Source organism: Lissotriton helveticus, chromosome 9 (genome assembly GCF_964261635.1).
Source record: "Lissotriton helveticus chromosome 9, aLisHel1.1, whole genome shotgun sequence".
NCBI classification, from domain to species: Eukaryota; Metazoa; Chordata; class Amphibia; order Caudata; family Salamandridae; genus Lissotriton; species Lissotriton helveticus.
This window is the reverse complement of record NC_136070.1, coordinates 64,406,564-64,416,585: the sequence shown is the minus strand read 5'-3', so window position 1 is coordinate 64,416,585 and position 10,022 is coordinate 64,406,564. Positions and strand designations below refer to the sequence as shown.

The 10,022-nt window shown below is 50.8% G+C and overlaps 1 protein-coding gene across 1 annotated transcript in view; it reads left to right on the top strand.

Moving 5' to 3' along the window:
- The first annotated feature begins 1,471 nt into the window (after positions 1-1,471).
- GALNT16 (polypeptide N-acetylgalactosaminyltransferase 16) overlaps positions 1,472-10,022 on the top strand; it is a 539,297-nt gene continuing 530,746 nt past the window's right edge. The window contains exon 1 of the mRNA XM_078661985.1: positions 1,472-2,324. Coding sequence (XP_078518111.1) covers positions 2,145-2,324 — 180 coding nt within the window. The 5' untranslated portion in view covers positions 1,472-2,144. The remainder of the gene's footprint in view (positions 2,325-10,022) is intronic.

Below are 10,022 nucleotides of genomic sequence, written 5' to 3'. Positions count from 1 at the left end.
GTTCTGAATGAGCTGCCCGATGTTCCATCGAAGGGCCAGATAAGTTAGAAACCATCTCCAACGCACAAGAGTTTTTAATTATGTACATGATAGTTTTTAAATGAGTATATTTTTTGTATTGCAATGGTTTTAGTTAACTATGCAAATAAAGTAAACTTGAACTTGAACATTGATTGGTGTGTCAGGGGACACTGCCCCAACCCCCTCCCCCTTCAAGTTCCGGTCTAGACGCGCCTTTGGTGGGACCCTATGGGCAGTTAAGCGCCATAGGGGGGAAAACTAATTAACCTTCTGCTGTATCCTACCCACCAGCCACAGGCTCCCTGGTGACGTGTGACTGACTCTGCCCCAGCCCTACCGCCTGGCTGTAGTTCTCAGGCCTGTCCGGCCCCTGAGGTGATCGCCCTGGACAGCAAGGTGTACCCCGGCCAGTGTCCAGCAGCCGGGGGGCGCTAGGACCAGGGAGGCCTCCCTCCCGCCCCTGTTCTGCAGGACTGAGCAGGAGGAGAGGGGACGGAGCTTAAACAGGCGGCTCAGCTGTGGCTGTGAGAGCCGGCCGGAGAGAGGAGAGGGTGGGGGCGGAGCAGCCATCAGCTGCCTCAGAGCCCGGTGAACACACACACACACAGCCAGGAGAGTGTATCCATCACCGAGCGGCTGCCTCCACTGCCACACGCCAGGAGCGCTCTCACCATCACAGAGGGGGCTGCCTGCTCTCACACACCAGGACCCCCCCCTTCACCATCACCGGGGAGGCTGCCTGCTCTCACACATCAGGACCCCCTTCCACCATCACCCAGGAGGCTGCCTTCTCTCACACCGGGACCCCCATAACCATCAGAGAGGAGGCTGCCTTCTCTCACACCAGGACCACCCGCACACCATCACCGAGGAGGCTGCCTTCTCTCACTCTCACACCAGGACCCCCTTAACCATCACCCAGTTGGCTACCTTCTCTCACTCTCACACCAGGACCCCCTTAACCATCACCCAGTTGGCTACCTTCTCTCACACACCAGGACCCCCTTCATCATAACCCAGGAGGCATCCTTCTCTCACACACCAGGACCCCCTTAACCATCACCCAGGAGGCTGCCTTCTCTCACACCAGGACCCCGCTCCCCATCACTCAGGAGGCTGACTTCTCTCACACCAGGACCCCCTTCACCATCACACGGGAGACTTCCTTCTCTCTCACACCAGGACCCCTCTCACCATCACCCAGGGGGCTCCCTTCTCTCACACACCAGGACCCCTCTCACCATCACCCAGGGGGCTCCCTTCTCTCACACACCAGGACCCCCTTAACCATCACCCAGGAGGCTGCCTTCTCACACTAGGACCCCTCTCCCCATCACCCAGGAGGCTGACTTCTCTCACACCAGGACCCCCTTCACCATCACACGGGAGACTTCCTTCTCTCTCACACCAGGACCCCTCTCACCATCACCCAGGGGGCTCCCTTCTCTCACACACCAGGACCCCCTTCACCATCACCCCGGAGGCTGCCTCCTCTCACTCACCAGGATCCCCGCCCCCTCGCCATCACCGAGCCTGCCTCCTCTCTGTCACGCCGAGATCCAGTGTACCTCTCCATCACCCCGGAGGCTGCCTCCTCTCTCAGACGCCAGGGCCCGGTTTCCCTCTTCAGACACCCAGCAGCAGCCTGGCACAGCAGGGCTCTCCCTGTAACCGCCTCTCCATCACCGGGGACCAGCACCGTCCATCACTCGGCAGCCACCTCTTGCCTCCACCGGGAGTCTGTGCCCGCCCCCTGCTCCGTCCATGAGACGGCCACATCCAGGACTCTGCACGCCCCTCCTGCCTCGGACAGCATTTGCAGAGACCTTCTGCCCTAGTCAGGATTCTGCCCCTTCGATGAACCTGCACCCCCCGCCCGCCGCGTCACGGGTTCTGTGCCGTGCCCATCACCCGGCCACCTTCAGGATTTTGCCCCCACCACCTGCCTAGTCCGGGAGCCAGGTACCTCCGGGATTCGGGGCTTGTTGCCTCCCTCGCACAGGATTTTGCTTCCCCCGGCAGGCTGCACTCACTCCCTGCCTAGCCCAGGATTCTGCCCCTTTTTCCTGCCTCGTTCAGGACTCCGAGGGATTCCGCGCCTGGGACCCTCCAGCCCCCCGAAGATGAGGAGGATCCGAGCTAATGCCATCGCCATCCTCACCGTGGCCTGGATTCTGGGCACTTTCTACTACTTGTGGCAGGACAACAAGCCCCCGTCCCCCGCAGCCTCCTTCCGGGGCGGACCCCGGGCCGCGGGGGCCCGGCTGGAGGCGCACCGCGAGGACCGGACCCTCCCGCTGATTGTGAGTACAAAGAGGGGGGGGGCTCAAACACGAATACACACATGCACACTCAGAACATGCAACACACGGGGCATGGGTCTTAGAATAAAGGATCAGGTTTCTATATAGCTCCTAATAACGAGTGTGAACTTGTTGTTTCGAAGCGCTCCAGTCATGAGTATGCGCATTTAAGCGCTCTCAATGCTTGGTACTTGGTTTCTAAGCGCTCCAATCATGAGTATGTGCATTTACGCGCTCCCAATGCTTGATAATTGGCTTCTAAGCGCTCCAATCATGAGTATGCGCATTTAAGCGCTCCCAGTGCTTGGTTTCTAAGCGCGAACAGTTCTTGAGCCAACTTGTCTCTAAGCAGATTCGGTCCATACATACTGGGTGTTCGGGGTTTCTAGGGGCAGCCGTGCCCCACTCTGAGAGCTGAGCTTATTTCTAAGCAAATGGATATTTAATAATGTCACGGACGTGTTTCCAAGCACTGCCCGTCCTTAACCCTGGCAATACGCATGTTCTCTAGACTAGGCAGAGCGACCCATAGTATCGAAGTGAGCTAGCTTCTAGGCGCTTCCAATCCTTAGTCGAGCGTGTCTGGTCTTCAGTGTTGGGGTGAGCATGTTTCTAAGAGTACCCGTGATACCAAGAGGCACTCGCTTCTAAGCGCGACAATTCTTAACGGGGGTGGGCGACGTCTTTTCAAGCACTCTTAATGTCTTCGAAACGGTGTTTCTAACCACACCCTGCTCTCCCCTAAAACTGCGGGAATTGGGCTTCGAAGCTGTCCCACTTAGAACCAGGAGTAGCGAACATTTGTATTGTTCCGTCTTGATGACATGTTGACGCTCAGTAAAGAAAGCCCCCACCCCCTTCTTCAGAGATGTTGGCAGTCCTTGAAATGGAGCCCACAGTCTGACAGAGGGGAGGGGGCTTATGAGAACAATGGCTCATTTAGTTCTGCATTTAAAATGAGAACGCAGAACTACAAGTACCAGAATGCAACGGGAAGCATAGGACTGGGTGAACTAATCACGCCTGACTAAAGACATGTTGCCAGTGTATTCGTTCTGGTTGCTTTTCAAGGTGGTTGGGGGGGGGGGGGGAGTGGATGGGCGGTGAGTGTCCGATAAATGCATCATGCCCCCATCGTGTACCCCCAGGCACCCCGGAGAGGCGAGGTGACTGGCTGCGGATTATGAATTGTAGCAGGCGGGGATGGCGTGGAGACCGCGAGTGCCCGTCTGACATTGATTCCTTTGTGTGTATATTTGAGAGTCTATACTGGTAACCATGACAACGTGTACAATGTGAGAAAGGCGCCAAAGAGACGAGGAAAACATGGATTAAGGGAGTTGCTGTTGCCTGGGAGTGGTACAAAAGGGGGTGGTGCGGCGGACGAAAGGGGGATCAAAGGGACTCTTGTTCAAATAAAAGGGACAGGCCCTGCACAATTTGCCTTTTCTTTTTTTGGGGGGGGGGGGGGGGAAGGCTCCCTTAAACAACTCTAAAAGTGACCTCCCCTTGGCCCTTCTGAACCCCACGAATTCTGTTGTTTTTTTGTCTCTCTTTATATCGATCATCACAGCTTGGTACTTCGGTTCAATAGGTCTCGTTAAGTTAGTCTCGACTACAGCTCCCAGAGTGCACTTAGCAGCGTTTTGTGTAATCTAAATTATCTGTAGGCGCTAAAGCTAGTGGAAAGGGGGTTTCCGCCTGTGGTGGTTGGGCGCATCTAAGAGCTTCTCTACCGAAGATGTCCTGCTCTAAATACGTTATATGACTTTTCTGACATATACCAATAAAACATGTTTATATAGTGTTTGGTGGTGTTTTCTGGCGCTACAGGTGAAATAGGAATACCAGCTTGGTTTATGCGTGGTGCTTTCTCCGAAGAGTATGCTGTTTCTTTGCACTAAGGGCGCTGTCTTTAAGTCAATATGCAAAATGCTTGGTTTTTTCTCTTTAATTCTGCATCTGCAGACATAACGTTCCTTTTACTCACCCCCTTCCAATGTCCACTTCCTTTTCATGCGGCCAGACTTTTTGGGTGATCTCAGAATTGGCTAAGTGCAGCAGAGTATACACACTCACTGAGAGGAAAAAAACTGAAAAAAACTCCCTGGGGGAGCAGCTGTTTCATTTCAGACGAACGGATGAACAAGCACTGAGAGGCCGTGCTCGGACGCCTTTCGGGAAAAAATACATGTTCAGCCAGCCCGATCTTTTTGTACATGCCTCGTCTCCGCTAATCCTGTTGCTAAACGCTCGGTTTTTGGCAGAGAAGCGAACACACCAAGGTACTGTGAGAAAAGACGATTTGCATGAGGTCACACAATTAATTCAAGCGGGAAGCTGAGATCTGAGACACCGGGTTTCTTAGTACCACTAGACCGTGTCTGCCAGGGCCCAGAAATGCAACTGATTAGTTCAGGATGTCATTGGAACCAGGAGAAAAATCATGGAACTGGTGGTGTGATGTTACGACATGACCGTCTGGTCCTGTAATGATGAAGTGCAGACTCAGTCTCCCGACGGTGACCGAACACCTGCCGTGAAGATCTGTGTTACTAGTAGTCTCCTAAATGTAAACTCCGTGGAGAACGCTACTCCACCTTTCATCCTCCAGAGACCGATAATCTCACCCAGACTAATACAGTAGGACTTTGCGTAGGCTGGGTGTTCTCGTGGGCTGAGGGAGCAGTAACAGGTGCGCTGTGTTCTGAAATGATGAGAATTAGCTCATTTTCGAGATATCGTGAACAGCTGGGGCCCCAACGGGACTGCGCGGCTCGGGATAAAATCGGGAGCCCTGTCATGGCTGGGGGTGAACCCCGCCCCCTCCCCTCCTCCGTTCCTGGAGTGAGAAGGAGCTCCGAGCTGGGTGTCTGCACTTGGGTCGGGCCTGCAGCTCCGGCTGTAAAACTTGAATTTTCTAAGAATAAAAAAAAACAAAAGTTACCAAATCTCAAAACGCCAGGCAATTCCGGTCGCGGCAGTATGTTCCGGCGCAGCTATGACGGATGCAGCCAAAACATGCATGTATGTGTTAAAGACTTTTAAATAACCCGTCTCCTTGTAGATTTCAGGCCTCTGTAAGAACGTCTTCCTCTCTAGGCCAGCCAGCCACCCACCAACTATCCATCCATCCGCTCTGGCCATCTTGACCCAGCCCCCCTTCCATCACTCAACCTGCCTTCCCATCTCAGTATCTCTTCCAGCCGGTCTGCCTGTCTCCCGGTCACTCCACCCAGCTATCCATCGTGCTGGTCTGCATTTCAGCCATCCATCCATCCATCCATCCATCCATCCAGTTCATCTCTGTCCCCTGTCCCTGACTTCCCTCTATACATCCAGTTGGTCTACCTGCCTTTCTATCTACTTTTCGATCAATGCACCCACCCTGTTGCGTCCCCTGTCTGTAGACCACTCTGTTTACCCACCCATTCATCCACCTTTCCACCCATCATTTACCCTGTCAATCTATTTCTTTCTTTCTGCCTGTCCATCATCTTCCCTCTCTACCTCGTTGAACCATTCATCCATCTGTGCTCCCGTCCACTCATTATCCACCCAGCCAACATCCGTCTGAGCGTCTGTCCATCCACCATGCATTCAAACACCAACCTAGCCATCTAATTAATCCACCATTCTTATGTATGTCCATCCGTGCGACCGTCTATCTATCCACCCATCCATCCAGTCAGTTCTCTCTGCCAGTCGATCACATTGTTCATCTTTCCATGTTCCAATGTCTCTCTCTCTTTCTCTCTATCTTTCTCTCTCTTTCTCTCTCTTTCTCTCCCCCTCTCTCTCTCTCTCTCTCTCTCTTTCTCTCTTTCTCTCTCTCTCTTTCTCTCTCTCTCTTTCTCTTTCTCTCTCTCTTTCTCTCTCTTTCTCTCTCTTTCTCTCTCTTTCTCTCTCTCTCTCTCTCTCTCTCTCTCTCTCTCTCTCTTTCTCTCTTTCTCTCTTTCTCTCTCTTTCTCTCTCTTTCTTTCTCACTCTTTCTCTCTCTCTCTTTCTCTTTCTTTCTCACTCTTTCTCTCTCTCTCTCTTTCTCTTTCTCTCTCTCTTTCTCTCTTTCTCTCTTTCTCTCTTTCACTCTTTCACTCTTTCACTCTTTCACTCTTTCTCTCTTTCTCTCTTTCTCTCTCTCTTTCTCTTTCTCTTTCTCTCTCTTTCTCTCTCTTTCTCTCTCTTTCTCTCTCTCTCTCTCTCTCTCTCTTTCTCTCTTTCTCTCTTTCTCTCTTTCTCTCTTTCACTCTTTCACTCTTTCACTCTTTCACTCTTTCACTCTTTCACTCTTTCACTCTCTCTCTCTTTCTCTCTCTCTCTCTTTCTCTCTCTTTCTCTCTTTCTCTCTTTCTCTCTTTCTCTCTCTATCTCTCCATGAGTTGTTGAAGATGAATCCTGCTCACCAGGGTTCTAATCCCAGCTTCAACACTTAACGAGAAATCGTGTGATTCTAGGCAAACCACTTTACACCCACATGCCTCCAATGATACATTACATTTCTGTGAAAAACAGCAGAGTTTGTCCGAATAATGTCTGTTTCCACTAGGCCCTCACCCAGCATCGCTCTGTGCAGAGTCACTCATGCTCTCTGTAAAGCGCCATGAAGCCCCTCGGAGCTTGGCTCACACTATATTAAATACCAACAAATCTATATAAATACATGCATCACCTGCCTGTCAGCTCCTCTGTCTGCATCACCTGCCTGTCAGCTCCTCTGTCTGCAGCACCTCCTGTCTGCAGCACCTGCCTGTCGGCATCTCCTGTCTGCATCACCTTCCTGTCGCCATCTCCTGTCTGCATCACCTGCCTGTCGGCATCTCCTGTCTGCATCACCTGCCTGTCGGCACCTCCTGTCTGCATCACCTGCCTGTCTGCACCTCTTGTCTGCATCACCTGCCTGTCGGCACCTCCTGTCTGCATCACCTGTCTGTCGGCACCTCTTGTCTGCATCACCTGCCTGTCGGCACCTCTTGTCTGCATCACTTTACTGTCGGCACCTCTTGTCTGCATCACTTTCCTGTCGGCACCTCTTGTCTGCATCACTTTCCTGTCGGCACCTCTTGTCTGCATCACTTTCCTGTCGGCACCTCTTGTCTGCATCACTTTCCTGTCGGCACCTCTTGTCTGCATCACTTTCCTGTCGGCACCTCTTGTCTGCATCACTTTCCTGTCGGCACCTCTTGTCTGCATCACTTTCCTGTCGGCACCTCTTGTCGGCATCACTTGCCTGTCGGCACCTCTTGTCGGCATCACTTTCCTGTCGGCACCTCTTGTCGGCATCACTTGCCTGTCCGCACCTCATGTCTGTTTTGGTCTCATTAGAGCCCTGAGAAAGATCCTCTCACTGTTACCTACCTCAGCCAGAGTGTTAATAGTGCAAGGCGCTATTTTAAGTCGTCTTGACTATTGTAACGCCCTACTGCTGGATTCTCCTAAATATTTGATAAAGCGACTGCAACTGTCCAAAATAAGGCCTCAAAGTTAGCTCTGGCTAAACCACTAGACTTTTCTGTCCCAAAATGTCTAGCTGAGCTACACTGGCTCCCAGTGCTGCAAAGAGTACATTTAAGTCCCTATGTATAGGGTTCAGGGCCTTGCAGGGATCTGGTCCAAAATTATTATGAGAAAAATTACTCTGGTACAGCCCCACCCGGCACCTTTGTTCCTCCTCGGCCTGTCTGGCGAGGGTTCCTAGGTTTAACAGGGTTAGACTGGGAGGAAGAGCTTTCAGTACTGCTGCCGCGAGGCTGTGCAATGAACTGCCACTCGGTATTCGACAACGTAGCTCCCTGTCTTTGTTCAGAAAAAGGATTAAGACATGGTTGTTCCCTAGAATTTGATTCTGTTCTTTTGAGTACCGTCTAAACTAACTTTCGCTCTCCTGATTAACATGGGAAACATCCTTTACAACGCAACTTTTACCACGCAGTGCCTTTACAACGCAGGTTTTTCAACGCAAGTCATTACAACGAATTGCGCCGGGGGGCGCTCTAGGATAGGTAATAGTTGAATTTACTATCCAACACCTTCCCTACTATCCACGGGGACTGGAGTTGGAATAGTAAATTTAACTATTCACTATCCAGCACCCCCCCAACGCAAGTCGTTGTAACGACTTGCGTTGAAAAACCTGCGTTGTAAAGGCATGCGTAGTAAAAGCATGCGTTGTAACAACGTACATCCGATTCACATTGATCTGTAGCTACGTATTGCAGCGCCAGGGTACCCGTGGGGTGTTTGTTGCGCTTAAAAATACTATATACAATACTGTCTGCATCACTTGACTGTCGGCACCTCCTGTCTGCACGTCTTACTCTCCGTGGCTTGATGTAACCGCCATGTTGTTAGAAAACTCATATAGGGCCCGATGTAGGACACCAAATACCGGTCGGTAACAGCCGATTTCGGCCGTTACCGACCGGTATTTGGCTTTTGAAATGTAGGGGGCCTTAAATTTACTGATTGGGTAAAATACCGAATCGGTAAATCTACTGAATCGGTAAATCTAGATGTAGGTGGCACTGAAAACAGTGCCACAGGCCCTTAAGAATTCGTTATTTACCATGAAATACTATTTCATGGTAAATAACGAATTCCTGTATACATGCGCATCTGTGCATGTACACCTTTGCCATGTGGCACACATACATACATACATGCCCTAAGGGCATGTATGCGTGTCACATGGCACACAAGCCACAATCAGGGGTGCAACAGGGTGTCAAAGTGACACCCTGTCCCCCTTGACAATTTGGTAATTTTACCGAATCGGTATTTACCGATTCGGTAATTGACATTGATTCCTATGGGCCTCAAGGCCCATAGGAATCAATGGCAATTACCAAATCGGTAAATACCGATTTCGTTAATTATCGAATCATACCTATTCAGTAAAAATTACCGAATTTTTACCTACATCTCATTTACCGAATCTAGAATACCGAATCGGTATAATTCGGTATTCTAGAGTCGGTAAATGAGATTTACCTACATCGGGCCCATAGTCGATAAACCCCTCCACCAATTCTGAGTTCGTCTTCCTGGGCCTGGAACCCCCTGCTGCCCCCTGGCCGCGGGTGCTTTAAATGCCCTCCCTGTCTCGCCCTCTGCCATGAGGAGCTCTCAGACTCACCCAGGATAGTGTCTTCCCTCTCAGGACTGATTCCTCCCGCCCATGCTCACCTCAAGCACACTCTGACCCCCACCTGAACCAGGATCATTTAAAGCGCTCTCTGGTTAGCGCAGAAGCACGTCCTGATGACGCTAAATACCTGATTATAGGATTCACTTAACAAAGCTGGGATTCTCTCTATAGGACTCTCCCTCATTAGCACTCTCTGATCCCCTCTCTAAACATGCTAACGCGCTCTAAAAGCGCTCTCTGCTCGCTCTGAAGGAGTGATTAACCTATACATGCTCAAAGTGAATCTATCAACATGTTTATTCATTCTTAAAGCGCTCTCTGCTCGCTCTGAAGGAGTGATTAACCTATACATGCTCTGAGTGAATCTATCAACATGCTTATTCATTCTTAAAGCGCTCTCTGCTGACTGGAGGTGTGATTTCACTATACATGTTCTGAGTGAATCTATCAACATGCTTATTCATTCTTAAAGCGCTCTCTGCTGACTGGAGGTGTGATTTCACTATACATGTTCTGAGTGAATCTATCAACATGCTTATTCATTCTTAAAGCGC